The sequence below is a fragment of the Triturus cristatus genome, chromosome 11 (genome assembly GCF_964204655.1).
Source record: "Triturus cristatus chromosome 11, aTriCri1.1, whole genome shotgun sequence".
NCBI classification, from domain to species: Eukaryota; Metazoa; Chordata; class Amphibia; order Caudata; family Salamandridae; genus Triturus; species Triturus cristatus.
In genome coordinates this window covers 523,631,042-523,652,873 of record NC_140594.1, presented here as the reverse complement: position 1 = coordinate 523,652,873, position 21,832 = coordinate 523,631,042, and the positions used below count along the sequence as shown (strand labels likewise).

The 21,832-nt window shown below is 43.7% G+C and overlaps 1 protein-coding gene across 1 annotated transcript in view; it reads left to right on the top strand.

Moving 5' to 3' along the window:
• The window catches only part of LOC146784506 (zinc metalloproteinase-disintegrin-like VLAIP-B), a 3,216,124-nt gene that overhangs the window by 248,215 nt on the left and 2,946,077 nt on the right, over nucleotides 1-21,832 (top strand). Inside the window, exon 6 of the mRNA XM_085632968.1 lies at nucleotides 557-737. Within this exon, the coding sequence (XP_085489094.1) occupies nucleotides 557-737 (181 nt within the window). The remainder of the gene's footprint in view (nucleotides 1-556; nucleotides 738-21,832) is intronic.

Genomic DNA, 21,832 nt, shown 5'->3' with positions numbered 1-21,832 from the left:
GGCAGCTGATAGCTAGGTTCTAACGTTTGGTCCTTTTGTAAAAAGGACATAGCTAGGCTACTATTGACTTGGCTCAAGGCCATTAGAGCCTATGAAGCTTTTAAAGCACTGCTTGAATATTTTACCATGTGACTCCCATCCTGATGACGGCGAATGATACAGGTATGTGAATCTATGAAAGATACTAAAACTGGATAGCCGCAGTTACATGTAAGTAACTTATTTTCCTATGTCCTATCAATGCAGCCTCCAGCCACACAATTAAAATATTTGTTCTAAGAGAGTTTATCCCTTGGCATTGTGCTTCATTGAATATTATGGTGGAAAACTAAGAGTACATTAAGTAACATACCCTTCTTCAGCTGTTAGTAGTCTGCAGAAGTGTGATTGCAATTAATTTGAGTTACAGATTATAGAACCTTTCACTTGGACTGCAAAAATAGAATTGTACCATTCACATTTTATATGATAAATTGTAGGTCAGCTTTGATACATGAATGCCTTCAAACCCTTAATTTGTAAGTGATGATGTACAGCGCTTAGTTGTTTTTCACAGAGGATATTTCATGACTCAAAGGCAGCGGTACCATATTGAACCACTAAAAATTACAGAAGGTGCAGAACATGCAGTGTACAAGTATGAGAGCCTTGAAAGTACCATCAAAATCTGTGGAGTAACAAATGACACCTGGCTAAGAGAGCAAACTGAAACCTTTCGTTTCTGGACTGAAACACAAGTAAGTACTCATTAATAAATGTGGTGTGATTTGATGTTGATTTTCATTGTTGTGACGAATAGTGATAAAATAATTAATCACATTACTTTGTATGTATTAGTCTAAATGAGGTCATTCTTTTTTTTTGTCTGGATAATGTTAGAATGAGAAAACAATGGGTGGATTTTTTGTGTGTGTTTTTTGTGTCACATGTTCACCTAGCTTCGAAATATGTAATTAATACTACTGATGGAGCTTTAACCTATTGAATAATTGTGATGCTAAGGGTGTTTACTTAACCATGCATTCACCCAGGATCACTCCTATGATGGCAAAGACCAAGTCAGCAAAACTACGGAATTTACATCTGTGTTGTAGAAGATGTTTCTGGGTGTGTGTTGTTATAAATTAGCTGTGACCCTCTCGGGTTACATAGATGTAATTTCTATGCTGCATAGTCCCATATTTCAACAAGACGTCAATAGGAGCCTTTCAAAGGGATTATTACCCTTCACTTCCTTTTTGTTTTATCTGAAGAGGTCAATCCAACCCTTTAAGATTAGGTTTCTTTGATCACTCCTTTGTACTAATATTCTATTACTCCCAAATTATTGGGACCGCTCCCAGTAGATTATTTAAGATAACTTTAACCTTTTTTCAAGGAATAGAACTGTCAGGTGCCTCTCACTTTCCTCCTAAGTAGTTATTGGGGAAGTCTTAGAAGTCAGACTTACCTTTGAGAGAATTTCTGTTCTGCAAGTATATTAACTATCCCGCCCCATACCTTGAAATCAGTATGCCTATACAAGAGTTTCTATTCCCATGAAATGAAATGAAATGAAAAAAAAAATGAAATGAAAAAAAATATTTAATAAAGCGCACTGCTACCAAGCGGCTTCCTGGCGCTGGGGACCTGGTCAAAGCTCACAGAGGGGATCCGGGGGACCTATGAGGAAAAGGCCTGGGTGAAAAGAAAAGTTTTGAGGGCTTTTCGAAAGTGGGTGTAAATGGGGATGGAACGGATATGGAGTGGAAGGCTGTTCCAGAACTGGGGGGCCAAAACAGAGAGACGAGTGCCACCAGTTCTGGATTTGCGGAAACGGGGGACGCGCAAAAGAGAAAGAGAAGAAGAACGGAGGGTTCGACTAGGGACGTGGGATGAAATAAGGGAGGTGATGTAGGCAGGGGCAGAGCGGGAATAAGCTTGAAAGGCAAAACAGGCTAATTTGAAAAGAGATCTGAAGCGGATAGGAAGCCAGTGAAGAGATTTAAGAACAGGAGTAATGTGAGAAGATTTGGGAAGGGTGAAAATGAGACGGGCAGCTTGATTTTGAATGGCCTGCAAGCGACGAGACTCGTAGGCAGGAATGCCCACGTACAGGCCATTCCCATAGTCGAGGCGAGAGATGACTAAAGCCAGGACTATGGTTTTGAGTGCATCAGTGGTGAAAAAGCGTGAGATTTTCCGGATGAGACGGAGGGAAAGAAAGCAGGAAGACACAACAGAGCTAATCTGACTATGCATTGTTAAGTCAGAACTAACTTTGATGCCGAGGGTGCGAACAGAGGAGGAAGGCGTAGGAGGGGGACCAAAAGAGAGGGGCCAGTGTGCTGGGGACCAAGGGTTAGATAAACCACCCGTGAGGACAAGTTCCGTCTTATCAGGGTTGAGCTTAAGATGGTTAGCGCTCATCCACTCGGAGATGAAGATTAAGGTGTAACTGAATTTAGGAAGAGAGTCAGGAGAGGAGGAAAGATCAAAGACGAGCTGGAGGTCATCTGCGTAATTATACACAGAGACCCCCTGCTCAAGAAGAGAGGTGACAAGGGGACAGATGTAAAGATTGAAAAGAAGGGGGGAAAGAGAAGAACCCTGAGGAACACCGCAGGTGACCGGACGGGGGGGGGTAGAAAAGCCGGAGAGATGAACCGCCTGGGACCTATCCCGAAGGAAGGATGCCAGCCAGGAAAAGGCCGCACCCCGAATGCCCGCTGCGCTGACACGGGCGAGAAGAATGGAATGGTCAACCGTGTCAAACGCAGCGGACAGATCGAGAAGGACCAAGGCTTGGGGGAGGTTGGAGTCTGCCTTCCCCTTAAGTTCATCCAGAACCGCGAGAACCACTGCCTCCGTGGAGTGACCTGAGCAAAAAGCCCGCCTGATGGGAGGCGAGAAGGCCATTATCCTCGATATACGAGGAGAGGCAAGAGGTGACATGGGTCTCGAGGATCTTGGCTAAATAGGGGAGAAGGGAGATGGGTCGGAAATGGGCAGGAAGGGAAGGATCCAGGCCGGGTTTTTTTAGAATGGGGAGAACAACGGCGGATTTAAATGATAAAGGAACAGAACCAGAGGCCAAAGAAGAATTAAGTAAAGTGAGTGGGGGAACAGGAGAGTTGGTGAAAAGAGTTTTTAGAATGCGCGCCGGGGCACAGTCTGCAGGGGAACCCGATTTAACTTTGAGCAGGTAGTTGTAGAATAGATCAAGAGAAATAGGGGGGAAAGAGGCAAGGGAAGAAAGCGGGGAAGTGACAAAGCACCTAGAAGTAGGTTGGGGCACAGTCGGAATGTTAGCTTTAATCCTCACGATCTGGTCTATAAAAAAGTCATTGAGTGACAAACAGAGGGACTGAGAGGGAACCAAACCAAGGGAAGAGCGATCAGAGGTGGCAAGATTGTGAACCAGGGAAAAAATGTCACAGGATTTATTTGCAGAGAGAGCTACTCTCTCGGTGAAATAGGAGGTTTTGGCCACTAGGATAGCTTGTTTATAATCGGTGAGGAGTGATTTATATTTAGTGCGCAAGGAGGGAGAGTACTGTCGTCTCCAGAGACGTTCCGACCGCCTGAGGTCGAGTTTTAAAGCTTTAAGCTCTGGAGAGAACCATTTGTGCGCATCGTAAGGGCGAACCGCCTTGATCTTTTTTAGCGGGGCCACTCGATCACACGAAGAGGAAAGCCATGTACTGATGGCATTGGCCTGGGACTCAAGGGGAAGGTTGGTAAGATCAGGAGCGGAGGAAGCCAAGGAACATGAAAGGGAATCAAGGTCGGTCTGATTCCAATTACGGACGCTGTTCTATTTTGTCTTCACCTGTATATATGTTGTGAGAAGTTGACCTGATATATGCTGTCCACTAGTTCTCCAGTATTGGGGTGTCTTTCATAGATTCACATGCTTGAATATTCCCCGTCGTCGAAGTGGGAGTCCCACGGTAAATAATATAGCAATATATACAGTGATAATATATATATATATATATATATATATACCTATACATACGTAATCATATAAAAACAGAGATATAAGCATATAATAACCTCAAGAATGTCCCTATATGAAATTTCCATAGAGATACATGGAAAGAGAAAAAAGACATTCGCAGTCTATCTCTGTCATTATGTTAGTCCGAACTCCGGCCAATCAGGCGCCAGCTCCTCTCTAGAACCTTCTCCTCAGAGCTCCTCACCTCAGATTTTCTACCGCACGTCGTGTGAAAGGGAGTCTCCCTGAGCTCTGCTCAGTTTTTTCTATTCAGGATGACTTCAAGTAGAAGTCTTTGTTTAGACCTTGTTCTTTTGTGGAAAGCTACCTTATTCTCAGAAGATCCACACAGTAAGTGTATTTACTGTCTTTACCCTAACCATGAAGTGGGTGAATGTAAATTCTGTAGTATTTTTCTACAAAAATCTCTGAAAGACAGGGAAGGCCGTCTCTTGTTGTGGCTCCAGAGACTTAAGGATAAAGATTAAGTAATATTCTGAGGTAGAAAACTTTACTTCTGGCCGTTCCCACACAACCTCAAAACGCAGTAGTGTACAGGAGTTACCTACTCCTTTCCTTAAAAAGAAGAAAATGTCTTTGACTATGACATCTGCCACTTCTTCTTCTTTGAATACTGCTGTGTCGCCCACGAGACATAGTTCTCAGGCTAGTGAGGTTTTCAACTTTCCAGTTTCTCAAAGATGGCTTCATCGTCGACGATGGCTCCATCGTCTACGATGGCTCCGTCTACGATGGCTCCGTCTACGATGGCTCCGTCTACGATGGCTCCGTCTACGATGGCTCCGTCTACGATGGCTCCGTCTACGATGGCTCCGTCGACGATGGCTCCGTCGACGATGGCTCCGTCGACGATGGCTCCGTCGACGATGATTCCGTCGACGGTGGCTCCGTCGACGGTGGCTCCGTCGACGGTGGCTCCGTCGACGGTGGCTCCGTCGACGGTGGTTCCGTCGACGATTCCGTCTACGAAGATCTCTTCAATAGCCTTCTATGCCTCAGAGCCCGTCGACTGCAGTCTCATCGGTGAAAATAAGGGTTTAAAAAAAAAAAAAAAAAAAACGACTTCTGCACAGAGGTCATTAAAAATCCAAATCTCTTCGACATATACAGCGACTACTTCGTCCTTTGCTGCTGTTGCTTTATTACCATTACCACCGAGTACTTGACAAGATATGTCGGGTGAGGTTATATCGGTGGAGGATTCCCGCCTTCCTTCACCATTGTTTTACCACTGACTCAGATCAAGATTCAGAAGAAAGTTTAGCTGAATCAGTTGTGACAACTATAATCGGCGTTTTTTCCTTTATCACCACAAGTGTCTGTGGTTCCGCTTACTCCAGTGGTGCCAACAACTATATCGGAACCGGTACCGGCTCCAATACTTTCTGTGGTAATACCTACAGTACCGCTGAGACATTCTTCAACTCGGGCAGTACCTCCTCATGATACTGAAGAAGAAGAAGAAATTCCTCAGGACAGGGAGGATGGTGAGATTCTCGATGATGGTGGCGATGATGATGATGGTATGGCGGAGTGGGATAACTATCATGCCCAAACACCATCTCCCTCTCCGGTGCTACCTGGTGACTCACCACCTGTTGATATGCAAGTTCCACCAGTTAAGGGATAGGACAGCACTAACGTTCAAATTAACGAAGGATTATTTTCCTATACGATTTCAAAGATCAGCCTGTTAAACAAACACATACAATCCCTATAATCGAATTTATTGGGGAGGAAGGCAAAAAGATTATGGAGGCCTCATAGTCTTCCAGCACGGGTGCCTAGATTGGAGAAAAAGTACAAATCACCATTAGGAGCACCAGCGTGCCTCACTGGTCAAGCGAAGCCAGATTCTGTAGTCACACAGGCAGCGCAATGCCGGGCTAGAAACCCTGCATCTACGATCACTGCACCACCTGATCGTGGTGGATGTCGTTTGGATGCCATAGGGTGAAAATTCTCTTCGATGGCTTCCACCATGGTGAGAGCAGCTAATGCTTTGGCCATCCTGGGTCGTTAGGACCGTCAAGTATGGGCGGATATGTCAACACTAGTTGAGCAACTGCCGGAACCGTCAAAGACCATGGCATATGACGAAGAAGAGGTTTATTCGGAGATCAGGTGGATGAAGCTCTCCAATCGATAAAGAAAGATACAGATACTGCTCGCTCTCTGGGCACATTGCAATTTTGAAAACAACCCTTTCGGGGTGCACGCGGACGCGGCACCTCCTCTAATTTTCGAAGAGGAATCAATCAATATCGACCTTATAACCAGGGTTCAAACCGATATTCCTCTAACCAACAGCAAACTTCTCGACAGCAGTCTTCCAAGACTTACAGAGGAAAATCCTCTTACAAGGGTTACACTCCTAAGAGACATGACTTCCATCAGTCCCAGAAAATTGGAGATCGAATCTATCGGTACTATTTTCAATGGTCCTCCATACAAGGAACCGTTGGGTTTTGGAAATTATAGAAAGAGGTCACACTTTGGAGTTCATCGAATTCCCTCCACCCACACCACCTACCGGACTGCCACAGGCTCATATCGAAGAACTGTTACAACAAGTTCAATTTCTATAACACAAGGGAGCCATAGGAGTAGTACCAAGATCTCAAAAGAGGGAAAGGATTTATTCCCGATTCTTCCTTATCACCAAAAGGAAGGGGGAATGGAAGCCCATTCTAGATCTGAGGGCTCTCAGCAGGTATCTAAAGAAACATTCTTTTCGTAGGCGAACGCATGTAGAGATCTTGCGATTATTTTCACATGGAGATTTCATGGAAACAATCGACCTCCAAGATGCATATTTACATATCTCCATACTACGACAACATCGGAAATTTCTTCGTTTTCGAGTGGGTTGAGGGGTTTTTCCAGTTCAAAGTTTACCATTCAGACTACGCTCGGCCCCTCGAGTGTTTACAAGGGTGCTAGCCCCTGTGGTAGCGTCCTACGTTCCAGGGTGTTCAGATATTTCCATTTCTGGACGACTATCTCCTAAAATCACAATCGAAAGTTCAACTTCTACACACACACATCTTTGACAGGAGGTGTTTTCGCGCCTTAGGGCTCTCCATAAATACCACAAAGTCCCATCTACAGCCTTCTTATCGCACGGATTTTCTGGGAGCAACTTTAGACAGTGTCAGCGAGGGCACTTCTCTCCCAAGACCGTCTTCAAAAAAAAAAAAAAATGCTCCGACTGGTAACCCTTATCAGATCAAAAAGACCCGTTTCTGTAAGAATATTGAAGTCCTTTCTGAAAATGGCGTCATCATGCATTGCATTGATCCCTCATTACAGATTACAGACACGCCCCATCCAAGGAGTACTGGATGTCCAAGAACGCCAGGTTACAGGTTCTTTAAACGATGTTGTAAACGTCACAGATCGGATGAAGTTGGCGCAAAGGTGGTGGACGCAACCGTTAAATCTAACGGAAGGCATTTCTTTTCTGACAATGGTACCAGACATGACAATAACAGACGCCTCTCTGGAAGGATGGGGTGCTCATTTGGAGGATTTATCAATAAAGGGAAAATGGTCAATATGTCAAGAAACCTGGCACTTCTACAGGTTGGATCTCATGGCTATATATTGCTGGCTCTCAAAGCTTTTCATCCTTTAATCCAAGGAGAATCAGTCCTGATACAGACAGACTATACAACCTGCATGCACTATATAAACAAGCAGGGCAGGATAAAATCTCCGAAACTGTCTCGACTAGCTCAGTCGATTTGGGATTGGTCTGTCAACCATCGCATCACGATATGCAGCAGTTAATCGTCCGGGGGTATCCAATATCCTGGCGGATTCCCTGACCAGGTCCTCCTCATCGACCCACGAATGGGAGTTGCATCAACCAACTCTAGAGAGGATATTTCAACAATGGGGTCGCCCACAACTTGATCTCTTTGCCACACTAGAGAACCGGACATGCCGAGACTACGCAAGCTGGCATCCCCACAAAAGATCTCTGGGCAATGCCTTTTTGATGGACTGGTACGATCTGTTTGGCTACGTTTTTTCTTCCCCCAATCCCACTCGTACCTCGAGTTTCTGTGGAAGATGCGGAGGCAACCTTGCCATCTACTTCTATAGCCCCCCGTTGGCCTCGGCAGGCATGGTTCTCAGAACTACTCCTACTGTCTCAATGCGAACCAATCATTCTACATCCTCGTGCAGATCTGCTCACGATGGACAAGGGGAAAATTTGTCATCCGAATCCCTCCTCACTGAGCTTATCAGCTTGGAACCTGAGCACTGTGAATTTGCCCATTTGGATATTCCACAGGACTGTAGAGACATTTTAGCTCAGGCGAGGGCTCCTTCTACGGTGAAAACGTACAAATTAAAGTGGAAAAGGGTTCTCCACTGGTGTGCATCTAATGGGGTGCACCCGTTTTCACTCCACACCAGAACAATTGTTACCGTTCTTCTTGCATTTAGCTAACTCCGGGTTCTCTCATGCAACCTTTAGGGTTTTTTTCTGGCGGCAATTTTCCACCCGTGAGGACAAGTTCCGTCTTATCAGGGTTGAGCTTAAGATGGTTAGCGCTCATCCACTCGGAGATGAAGATTAAGGTGTAACTGAACTTAGGAAGAGAGTCAGGAGAGGAGGAAAGATCAAAGACGAGCTGGAGGTCATCTGTGTAATTATACACAGAGACCCCCTGCTCAAGAAGAGAGGTGACAAGGGGACAGATGTAAAGATTGAAAAGAAGGGGGGAAAGAGAAGAACCCTGAGGAACACCGCAGGTGACCGGACGGGGGGGTAGAAAAGCCGGAGAGATGAACCGCCTGGGACCTATCCCGAAGGAAGGATGCCAGCCAGGAAAAGGCCGCACCCCGAATGCCCGCTGCGCTGACACGGGCGAGAAGAATGGAATGGTCAACCGTGTCAAACGCAGCGGACAGATCGAGAAGGACCAAGGCTTGGGGGAGGTTGGAGTCTGCCTTCCCCTTAAGTTCATCCAGAACCGCGAGAACCACTGCCTCCGTGGAGTGACCTGAGCGAAAGCCCGCCTGATGGGAGGCGAGAAGGCCATTATCCTCGATATACGAGGAGAGGCAAGAGGTGACATGGGTCTCGAGGATCTTGGCTAAATAGGGGAGAAGGGAGATGGGTCGGAAATGGGCAGGGAGGGAAGGATCCAGGCCGGGTTTTTTAGAATGGGGAGAACAACGGCGGATTTAAATGATAAAGGAACAGAACCAGAGGCCAAAGAAGAATTAAGTAAAGTGAGCGGGGGAACAGGAGAGTCGGTGAAAAGAGTTTTTAGAATGCGCGCCGGGGCACAGTCTGCAGGGGAACCCGATTTAACTTTGAGCAGGTAGTTGTAGAATAGATCAAGAGAAATAGGGGGGAAAGAGGCAAGGGAAGAAAGCGGGGAAGTGACAAAGCACCTAGAAGTAGGTTGGGGCACAGTCGGAATGTTAGCTTTAATCCTCACGATCTGGTCTATAAAAAAGTCATTGAGTGACAAACAGAGGGACTGAGAGGGAACCAAACCAAGGGAAGAGCGATCAGAGGTGGCAAGATTGTGAACCAGGGAAAAAATGTCACAGGATTTATTTGCAGAGAGAGCTACTCTCTCGGTGAAATAGGAGGTTTTGGCCACTAGGATAGCTTGTTTATAATCGGTGAGGAGTGATTTATATTTAGTGCGCAAGGAGGGAGAGTACTGTCGTCTCCAGAGACGTTCCGACCGCCTGAGGTCGAGTTTTAAAGCTTTAAGCTCTGGAGAGAATCATTTGTGCGCATCGTAAGGGCGAACCGCCTTGATCTTTTTTAGCGGGGCCACTCGATCACACGAAGAGGAAAGCCATGTACTGATGGCATTGGCCTGGGACTCAAGGGGAAGGTTGGTAAGATCAGGAGCGGAGGAAGCCAAGGAACATGAAAGGGAATCAAGGTCGGTCTGATTCCAATTACGGACGCTGTTCTATTTTGTCTTCACCTGTATATATGTTGTGAGAAGTTGACCTGATATATGCTGTCCACTAGTTATAGTGGGCACCTTGTATCAGTCCAAACAACCCCTTATGGTGATAGGTTAAAGACAACCTTTATTGAAAGCTATCCTAGTGGTAGCTATGGAGAGCAGCCTTCAGGCTAAGTCTTGAAGGAATGTAAAGCAGCTTGTTTTACCAGTCTATAATCTCTTGAATGACCAAATGAAAGGACAACCACACCAGGTATATATTTAAAAATATATGTATTTAAGATAAAACACACCCCTCTAGTCTCTTTATGAGACTGGAGTTCGAAGTACTTAAGTTGCAAGTCAGTATTCAACAGTAAAAGCACAAATACACGTTTGGGCCCTAGGGGCGTACCAATAAAGTGGTATAAGAACCACGACTGAACTAGACACAAGGCCTAGAGCCTGTAGAAGTGCTTGGACCACAAGGAACCACCCTAGGTAGTGACACAGGGGACCCACGGGGGACGTGTGCAGTGTGAGGACACAGCCGCAAATCGGCGTTAACTTCTATGGGGAAAGGCGCGATTGGAAATTAAGAGTTAAGGACACTTAGAGGATGACTTCGAGCAAACCCTTTTGGACTTAGAGGTATCTAAGGCCAACACCCACAGGAGCACCGGAGTACTCGAGTTACCTCACCCAAGGAAGCCGGGTGCATAGGTGTCAAATGGTGTCGGGTCGCGTCGCGTCGCTGTTTTCTGCGCCACCAGTACGTCACTTTTTGTAACGTAGTGATGGCGGCAGACACTCCTTCATATTTACAAGGAGAGGAAAAGCCACCCTGCGTGGTTTTTCCTCTCCTTGTAAATACGACCCCTTCATACATAGAACTTTGCGTTGAAGGGGCGTTCCATAGGTGTTGCTGTGGGTGTTCCCACGCAACACCCATAGAACAAGACACAACTCCAGATTTATGAGAAATCGTAAATCTGGAGATGTGTGTGAATGCTGCGCCATCCTAGAGTTGGTGTAGCAAGGCGCAACGAGGATAATTGTTTTCATTTCTCCACATTTTTTCCTCTTTCAATGCATGCTGCATTCCACAGCATACATTGAAAGAGGAAAATGCCTTTACATATTTTTTTTTTCCACACACGACACAGACATCCTTGCACCATGGTGCAAGGGTGCCTGTGTCACCGCATGGCTGCAGTTTGTGCAGCACTGCAGAGGGAAGCACAGAGTTGCAACATATTCATGTACACATGTCACATCCCTGTGCTTCGGAAGTGCCACAGTGCAGCGAAAGAGCTTGCAGTGTCACGCTGCAGTACTTCCTCATAAATCTTCACCTATAAATTCACCATACACTACTAATGCATTCTTTCAGTCAATCATGCTGTATACATATATTCAACCAAACTTTCACACATTACCTTGCAATTACAGTTCTTTCTTTAACCAGATAAGGTAGTTCTGATAAGAACTTTTTTTTTCTTCTTTTTTAGTTTGTATTTTTTTTTAACAATTTTGTATTTTTTTTTAATGAATAAAACAGGAAACATTTGGAATTACTTATCATTCCAAAAACAAAAAAATTAACAACGATGGTTGCGTTGCGCAGCACAAACTGCATCCACCGACTGCTCATTGAAGCATATAAGTTTCTTACACTTCACGCAGTGTTGCTCGAGAAAGGCGAATTCTGGCCTAATGCCTAATGTCCATTGCAGGTGTTACAGTGAGTGATAAAAGGTTATACTAGTGTATGATGAGGTGTATCAGATTGTCACGTGGATGATGTCATTTGAGATGTCATCAGTGATGTCACTGACCATGTCATGAATAATCTAATATGTGACATCAGCAGTGCATTGCGGGCGCGCGAGTTTTAGTTAGCAGAATCAACTATAACGGAGGAATTTCTATGGTTTTGTACGAGTGAAATGTCCAGCTAACTATAACACCCCTGAAACCTATGGTTTTTTCTGTGAAAAAAAAAAATATATATATATATTCCAAACGAAAAGGCAACGCTGCAGGATGCCTCCGCCTGTCGAACCGGAGTTTGTTGGGACTTGTTATTTACCCAAATACTCCTAAGACGTTGCTCTCCCCTTCCGGATTCAGCAAACTTAAGCCACACCACCGTCCTTCGTGACCAACTTTATTCAGGCAATGCATTACGCGTTTCAACTCTGGGGAGTCTTCCTCAGATGCATTTAACAGAGTGGCAGCCTTAAAGTTTCTTTATAAAGGCAAATAGAAAGCAGTGATGAGGGTCACGTGACTCTAACTCAGTTTTTCAAATTATTAAAGAGACATTACTCATGATAGCGGTCCCTTTCTGACAAATATCTCATAATATGTTTGGATTCGGTGCATAATTCATCTTTTATAGTTCTTATATATATCATCAAATAGTTCATTTAATTATCTTCATGATTACTTGCCCTGATATTCGTTCCACAATATATATATTGGTGCGTTCCCCGGTGGAGATAAACCGGCATGCAAATCCAATCCAAAGTTCCAGTAGAAACGCACTCTCAGGAAAAAGAATCGGCAAACTCCAATCAGTAGCAGGGGGATTTATTAAACTTCACAAACCCTCCGTGACGCGTTTCGACCCAAGATGGTCTTGATCACACCCTCAAGACCATCTTGGGTTGAAACGCCTCACGGAGGGTTTATGAAGTTAAATAAATCCCTTTGCTACTGATTGGAGTTTGCTGAGTCTTTTTCCTGAGAGCGCCTTTCTACTGAAAATGTGGATTGTATATATATATATATATATATATATATATATATATATATATATATTCACTGAAAAAACCATAGGTTTCAGGGGCTTTATAGTTAGTTGGACATTTTACTCGTACAAAACCATAGAAATTCCCCCGTTATAGTTAGTTCAACTAACTATAACTCGCGCGCTCGCAATGCACTGCTTATGACTTCACATATTACATCACTCATGACATGGTCCAGTGACATCACTCATGACATCTCAAATGACATCACTGATGACATCATCCTTGTGATAGAGTGGCAGACCGCCTCTCACCCTAATATACCGTTTGATACACACTCAAAAATATAAACTAACATTTTCAAAACAATGGACATCCCAATACCAGTTACAACACACCTATTCAGTAATTCTAAGATCTACACACACATCCACTCATTCACCAACAGTCCCTATACAGTCACTCATAGATGTACTCACTCATCATATGTACTCAAACACCTATACACCCTGTTTCACACCGCCACTCATCCATAGAGTTACTCACACACATAGTCACACATGCAAAAAAAGTATCAAACATCCATTTACTTGCATATACAGTTATACACACACTACCACACTTACTTCTACAGAAACTTACACATACTTACTCTCTTAAGCAATCACTTATAGAAACACCTACTTATTTGTACAGGAACTCTTCCAATCTCTCACTCTTCACACACACTCACTTATATACACCAATACTCACATATACTAGTTTAAAACATATGTAGTTACTCATAAAGACACTATTGAGACAGTCATTCACTCACTAACACACCCATACACACTCATCCACCTATACAGTCCTGCACACATGCTGTCTTCAACACATACAAACAGTGAGTCACTCATTCATGCATCTATGCACTAAGTAATACCCCCCACCGAACCATACAGACACTCCTACTGATACTCAAAAAACCAACTAATAACCCATATAGACACCCATGTAGCTACTCACCAACCCATGCCGCCACTTATACACAAAGTGAGGGACTGATACAGATATTTACAAATTTAAACATTACTCACTAACCCATGTATTCACTAAGATACTTAATCAGTCAGTTATACAATCAATTTTACAACAAAAAAAATCATCCATTTAGACACTTATATACCCATTTATGCTCCCATCTACCTTGAGATATACATTTATAAAACATATTTAATTTTCAGAAAAACACACATTCACTGAATGATGTCATCAGTGATGTAATTTGAGATGTCATCAGTGATGTCATGAGTGATGTCACTGACCATGTCATGAGTGATGTAATATGTGACGTCATCAGCAGTGCATTGCGGGCGCGCAAGTTTTAGTTAGCTGAACTAACTATAACAGGGGAATTTCTATGGTTTTGTACGAGTGAAATGTCCAACTAACTATAACGCCCCTGAAACCTATGTTTTTTTCAGTTAATATATATATATATATATATATATATATATATATATATATATATATATATATGCCCCTGAGGTGACAGTTGGGTCAGTTCATTTTTCTGAATCCTTCAGTTAGGATCCTGTAGCATTGAGCTCTCCTTTCTTGCATACAATAGTCAGAAGAATCTTTTCAAAACAGTTTCTAACCATTTATGCTGGATAGTTGCAAATATCTGCTATACTGACAGCCTTTTATCTGACATAAAATATTTTTTATTCTGTCACAAATGCCTTCATTCTTTGTGAAGTGACCTTCCTGTGATTAAAAAAAGAAGGGCTAGACTGACCATCATGGCGTCTGCATTGTCTGCCTGCTGGAGTCCTACCATCCTGACTCCTGTCCTCACTGCCAGAAGCTATTAAGGCATACCCTGAAGGACAAAGAAAAGATGAGACTTCATGGACTCTAGAAGAGTAAATCATCTATAAGAGGCCTAGGGGAACATCTTTCTTCCTCTAAAGATCCCTCCTCTTGTACAGAAGAACATCAGAGAGGCCGGTCTCGAGAAAAACGTCATAAAACCAGGTCCTGTTTGACTTCAAGAGGTAGAACGTTGAGAAAAATATCTGTTTGTTTGCCATGGATGACACTATTAAAGGTGGGGTCGGCTCCTTGCTCAATGTCAGAACACATGGGACGCGTGACGAGAAAAGTCTCTTCATTGACAAAAAGGCATCACCTGACGACGTTGAGAAACTCAGTTTCAAATCAGCCTTATCTGTCAAAGTCAACGTTAGCAACAAGACTCTTATCAATCAACATCAAAAACCCATACGACGTTGAGACACGGTACACTGTCAAGGCAATCTGTGCCACAAGCAGAACATCGAGGTTGAAACTCCAGTCGACGTGAAGGTCTAAAGAAACACCCAGCACCATGTAGAAAGAAAAACAGCTGTGGACATCGACACACAAAATGTTGCAGAATTACATCAAATGATATTCCTTGAGTGCAAATCTTTGCAGTGGACTTGACGCCATCAAGACCTCAAACACCTTCTAGGTCTAGATCACATTCTCCGGTTACCATATCGCCAAGGTGGCTGGAAAGCTTAAAGAAAAGACCAGTGCCTTCACCATGTGATGCATAGTATTCCCAGGCATATTCTCCGTCCAAGCCTCACACCCAATCACAGAACACCTCCACCATGGTTCTCACCAAGTACTGTCTCGTGCCTCCTACAGCTACGAGTGCCACACCATGTAGGCGTTTGCCACCACCACATCCAAGGTCTTGAAGTCCTGTGCATTACCGCTGCAGATCTCGCACAAAGTCCAGGGCCAAGTCAAGATCTAGAATGTCTAGATCTCGCACGGCTTCTTCCAGACACAGATGCAGATTGCCATCTTAGTCTATATCTTCCAGGTCATCAGTGAGAAACCACTCTCCTACTCTGACACACCACCAACAAACGTGACATCGATGGATGACCTATTGACATTCAATGATGTCTTAATGAGGGGTGCCATAAAACTGAGCACAGCCATATATGACAGATCCATCTGGGATTAGCTGTTAAGGTTTCCCCAAAAAGCTCCCCAAATAAGACAGGCAAAATTTCCTGGCGGTTCTTTATGAAGGTGGCCTGGTCTCCAATCAGAGGATCTTCCTGACTACGCCTCACAGGATTAAAGCCTGAGGTTCAACATTGCGTAATGAACCTTCCATTCTCTGGTAACTTCCTCTTCAGTTCTCAGCTGATGAAGAGATGTCCAGGGTGAAGATCAAGCTGGAAATTCTCATGGGTGTAGCCCTTGAGAAGACGAAAAAGAGTTCCATAGGTGTTACAGGCCCTATGATAGAAGGTTCTTCCAGCAGAGGGTTCAAACTCCTCACCTGCAGCAGCACCAGCAACAGGCATGATCCCACTTCCACCCTCGTAGACGATCAAGGAAACTGGGTGCATAACAACAACAGCAGCCTGCAGCACCAGGGAAACATGGTGCAAAACAAGTGTTACTTCCCCTTCAATGTGCCCTGCTCCGTGGGGCGGCGGGGTAGTATTACCAACTACTGGGAAGAATGACAATCCATTACAAAAGACAGATTCGTCTTGAATTTTGTGCAGAGAGGCTACTCTCTTTGCTTCAAGTCCCCCTACTCTGACAGTCCCTCCGACAAAAACATCCTAGTACCAGCTATAATACTTGCAGTCTGAAGTCAACACCTTAATGCAAAAAGAGGCAATAGAGGAAGTCCTGTGTCATCAAAGAGAATTGAGACTCTATTCCCAATACTTGTTAGTAAAAAGAAAGGACTAAAGCAAGAATTGAGACCCATCCTAGACCTCAGAGAACTTAACAAGTACGTACGCCAAGAAAAATTCAGAATGCTGACTGCACGAAATCTACCCACAATTGCAGCAAGGGAATTGGATGCATGCAATTGACCTTTAAGATGCATATTTCCCTATCCCATTCTCCACAAAGCATAAAAAATTCCTCTGATTCGAGATGGGATCTCAGCACTACCAGAACAACGTACTCCATTTCAGCCTCAAATCAGCCACATGAGCATTCTCAAAATGCATGACCATGGTCTCAGCATTCTTGAGACAGATGGTCTTTGTGTATTATTACATAGACGACTGGCTGATAAAACCTCCTCTTCATCCCAAACAAATGAGCATGTTTGTATCTGTGTAGAGACTCTCAAGCCTGGGTCTGTAGATCAGCCTCCTAAAATCAACAGTCAACCTAGTCCAAGAACTACAATACTTAGGGATCACACTGGATACATAGTCCACAAGAATGTATCTTTCAAAAGGAGAGACTATCATCCCTAGCTCTGAAATGTCTCACTCTTCTGCATTCTCATCATCCTTCTGCAAGACAGATAGCCTCTCTTCTGGGGTTCATGGCTTCTTGCATCTTCATAGTACCGAATGCAAGTTTGCACATGAGGCCCCTAAAGCAGTGTTTGGAGGATCAGTGAAACCAGTTTTCCAATTGCTGGGAAGACAAACTTGCATTATCACACACTGCACAACAATCTCTCCCATGGTGGTCTCAGTGGAGCAATCTCATGGTAGGGTGCACCATTTCACCAGGAGCCACTTAGTCAAACCCTAATTAAAGGTGCCTCCCTTCAGGGATGTGGAGTTCACATGGGTTCCCTTCAGACATACTGTGTGCGGGCGGACAGAGAACAACCGTACCACAGCAACATTCTGAAACTGAGAGCAGTCCACTTGGCTCTGGAGTCTTTCTTTCCAGCAATCACAACCAACTTTATCCTTGTCAAACCCTACAAAACAACAGCCATGCTTATCTGAACAACCAGGGAGGAACTCACTCTCGTCCTCTCTCCCAAGAGGCCCAGACCATCTGGAAATAGCCACTAGCCAGTAATCTCACGATAACGACCAACTGTCTGCCAGGAACTCAAAATGGTCAGGCAGATGATCTAACTTGCAATTTCTAATACAATCACGACTGGGTTCTCAACTATGATGCCTTGCAAGAAATCTTTTGGGAAAGGGGATATTCTCACATAGACTTGTTCACAGACGTCAACAACAGAAAATGCCATGACTATGCGTACAGATAGTCCCAGCCAGAGTTGCGGGAAATGTCCTTTTGATAAGTTGGTTTTGAAAATTTCTCTAGCATTTCCGCCAACTCCTTTCATTCCAGAGTGATTCTCAAATTATACTGGTCTAACACAGGATGATGCTTATTGCCTCAGATTGAACTCTCCAGTGCTGGTTCACATACTTTCTACATCTCTGAGAGGCTCCACAAGAGGCTTCCCTGCCGACAGGATCTCCTGTTCAAGTTTGGAGAACAGATACTACATCCCAATCTCTTATCTCTGAATTTGACAGCATGGCTCCTGAATTCCTCCATTATGTACATTTAGGGATTCCCAAAGAGTGCATGGACATTATCAAGGAGACACTTCACTAGACGTTCATATGCCTTTAAATGGAAGTTATTTGCGGTGTGCACAAAATGATCACAACTTAGTTTCATGTCAAGAGGATGTACTCATCCCATATCTCCTTCACTTGGCTAAATTAGGGCTACTATTCTTTTTCCATTGGAGCACATCTAACAGCCATTACAGCTTATAGGAAATCTCCGTCACAAGTATCTTTTTTTTTCAGACTCCAAGTGGTAAAAGACTTTCTCAAAGGGCTTGGAAAGGTGTTTCCCCTAGTAAGGAATCCCTCTTTTCCATGGGAACTCAACATTGCCCTTTCCAAGTTGATGGGCCCTCAATTTGAGCCAATACATAAGCCCTGTTTGCAACATCTCACCTGGAAAACAACCTTTTTAATGGCTATCACTTCTGCCTGTAGTGTAAGTGAAGTTCATGCTCTGTGTTCAGAGTTACCATATACTGTCTTTCTAGGGTTACCAAACACTGCCTTTCGCTCCAATAGAGTGGTTATGAGGACTCATCCCAGTTTTCTCTTGAATGTAGTCTCAGAGGTTCACATCAATCAGAAAATCTCTTGAGCTTCTTTCTTTCCTAACCCCTCAAATCCAGCTGAAAGGTCACTACATTCACTGGCCTCCAAGAGAGTGTTGAAATTCTACTTAGACGAGACCAAGAGTATAAGGAAATCAGATCACCGGTTTGTTAACTGTGTGCCAGTGCAAACAGTTTTAGCCTGATTTAAACACTCGATTGTTTCATGTATAATCAGTGCTTAATTTGTGCCGGTGCTTTCCGGTGCTTAGCACTGGCACTTATATCTTAGGGCCGGGTCTATGGAATTTTCTCCCTGCCCTGGGCCAGTGATTATTAAAAATAAATGTACGCACCTGTCCTGTTCCCAATTCGGTTCGGATGCCAGCGTGGTATGTCTGCAGAGATCGGCCTACCCAGGTCCAGGCATGATGACTGCATCACGTTCGTGATGTCAGCAGTGCACGCATGCCTTTCACCAAAGAGTGTCATACTCGTTCCGTTTGGATAATTTGGCTGAGGGTGGGCTGATAGTGAGGTGGGGTCAAGGCAAACTGGAAAAGTTGAGGACGTGCCGCTGAGGCCTGTTAGATGTGGTTTTACTTTTGGCCATCGCCGCTGTCCAGAGGCCCACCATGTTTCCAGTTTTATAATAAACTCTTGGGCGCTTGTAAACTGTTAGCGCTTAGCAGGCCTGCACTGAGGAGGAATTGAATGCTTTGCTGCAGTTAGAGCCTTTTCAGCGCGAAAGCAGCAAAAACAATCCCGTAGGCCGCAGAGATTTATAATTCCTTTTCCAGGAATTGAATTCAAGCAGCTGTAGGCACAAAAGGTGAGTTTGCCCCGTTTTCCACCGCTGCCTTTTTCATGGGGTACTTCGGGGCACAGTTTTTGCAGCATAGTAGTGTGAGCCATTTCAGTTCCCAAAATCGGAAGTTGTAATCCGAATGGTTATTGAAGAACGAACATGCAAGAACTGGTGCACTGAGAGCATGAAGATTTATAAATATGAGCGTGCGAAAACAAATGTATATAGTCTTTCACTTTTCCTGTATACCCAAGCCCTGCTTCGTTGACTTTCCCAGAAAACCTGTATACTGGCACAGTTAGTGCTTTTTAGCCCATCAAGAACTCCCAGAAAAGCTATCAACTGTCAAATAAAAAATCAGATCCACTTCTTCCAGGAGCTCCCAACAGGCGCCTCCTGCTGTTCATCTCAAATAGGCTTTAATGAAAAGGTGAGGGCAGCCGCAGTTTTTAAATGCACTCAAATGTGTACACTTTTAGAACCTGGCTGCAGCACTCTTTGGAAAGTGTTGTCTAAAATGATGTGAATGAAGGGGTCAGCTGCTCGCAAAATCAGCCATTCTCACAGCTTAGTTGAAGAGAGTAAGTAGAGGACATATGGTCTAATCAATGTACCTGTTTATTTGCTTCCAGAACCATGAAAGTGTATAAGATGTAAAACTGCATTAACCAGTGTATTTATAGAGGCAGTGCAGTGGTAGATGCATTGTTTTTGTTTTAAACTGATCCTTTGTTTTTGAGATTTGTCTGTGCAAAGGAGAGAGCTAGTAGCTACCGAAGCTCATCGAACAGCGTTATGTTTATAGATTTTTCTACATTTCTGATGGCAACAGCAAGCGACCCCCACCTTTTGTTCTATCCTCTCCACTTAAAATATGAGCATAGAGAGACTCCCAAACATGGGACAGAAAGCAAAAATCGCTATGAAACCCAAAAAAAGCCCCCCAAGAATGATCACACCTACTTGATATTAACATTAAAAAAAACTGGATGCAGTTTTTCCTGAGAGCACATTACTAATCACAGCTTCCATGGACTAACCACTAACTTTGCATTCCAGATCAATGCTTAAAAACATCTTTCCACACCCTTAAATCCCACCGGCCAATAGATGAATCCATAATATATGTCCAAAATGCACACTGTGAGTGTGCTGCAGCCAAACGCGTATACATGTGTTAGCAAACCAATAACTACAATGACCCTAATGAAATATATATGTTGCTTTTTCATGTTTTATGAGATTGTCCACAGTACTCAGCTATTTTGTACCGAAGGCGCTTCTTTTTTTCCTATACATACATTCTGTCCCTTTACAGAAATCTATTGAGGCCGGAAAATAAGGTGAAGAGCTTGAGCAAGGGTATTTCAACAAAGTTCTGTTTACAAGTGGTGGCTCTTGTGCTCTTGGTCAACTTATTTTTTGTTTCTTCGTATATTTTTTTCTTTTTTAAAAAGAGATGGTATTTCTTGTGGACCACCTACAAACAGCATTATGTCGGTAGGAATGTTGGCCCTACAGATCACAGCCTTCAATCTACTGAGTGTGTTGTTAAGTTGGAAGGAATGTAGGGGAGCAAAAAATCATGGCAGGTTGATACTCTTCTCATATTGTAATAGCTATCAGACCCTGAAATAAAGAGTAACTTAACAAAAACCCTATTTGTGGCAAATGTAAACACGCATTGGTTTATTTTTCAGTGCCATATTATACAACTAGGGATAGTACTCATGATTAAGATTTCAACTGGTATTGAGAAATTGGGTTGAAGAGTGTGAAAGTCCACCCAAGAAACAGCCACAATCTTTGATATGGTGACCCACAAAAAGTCATCAAATTAACCTCTGCTAAATGCCAGGGACGATAGTCTTTGATGTCTTGGTAATTAGAAAACACATTAAAAAATAAATTATAAATGAAATGTAACATGAACAGTTGTTTCTCGTCACTCATACTTCAGAAGTTCAATGCATGTGGTGTGTGTGCGCACAGTGTGAGTGTTTGGATGTTTAGCTGAAATGTGCCAAGGGGTTCTCTGAAGCTTCAAATGATAATTTTCATTCCAGGTGTTAGAGACAGAGTTAGCTAAAACACAGAACTGTTTGATGGTCAAACATGATGTAGGCAACTTGGCAGTAATTAATTATCTGCCACAGTGGCCTAGGTGTTGTTATAGGTGATTTCTACTGTGTTCATGTAGTGCTGAGGGCTCTGACTATCTAGTGGGTAGCATGAATCCTCTTCTATCTCCACTCCTAGTGAGAAGGTAGGTCATCTGCTTCAATAGAGAGCTGTCAAAGGTGGTTGGGTATTAACCTTGGGGAAGGCTAGTAGTGGAAGTGGCCCTATAGCTGATGAGATCAGGGCCCCATTTTGAAAATTCTGCAGCACACTGATCACTGCACAGGTTTCTTGGAT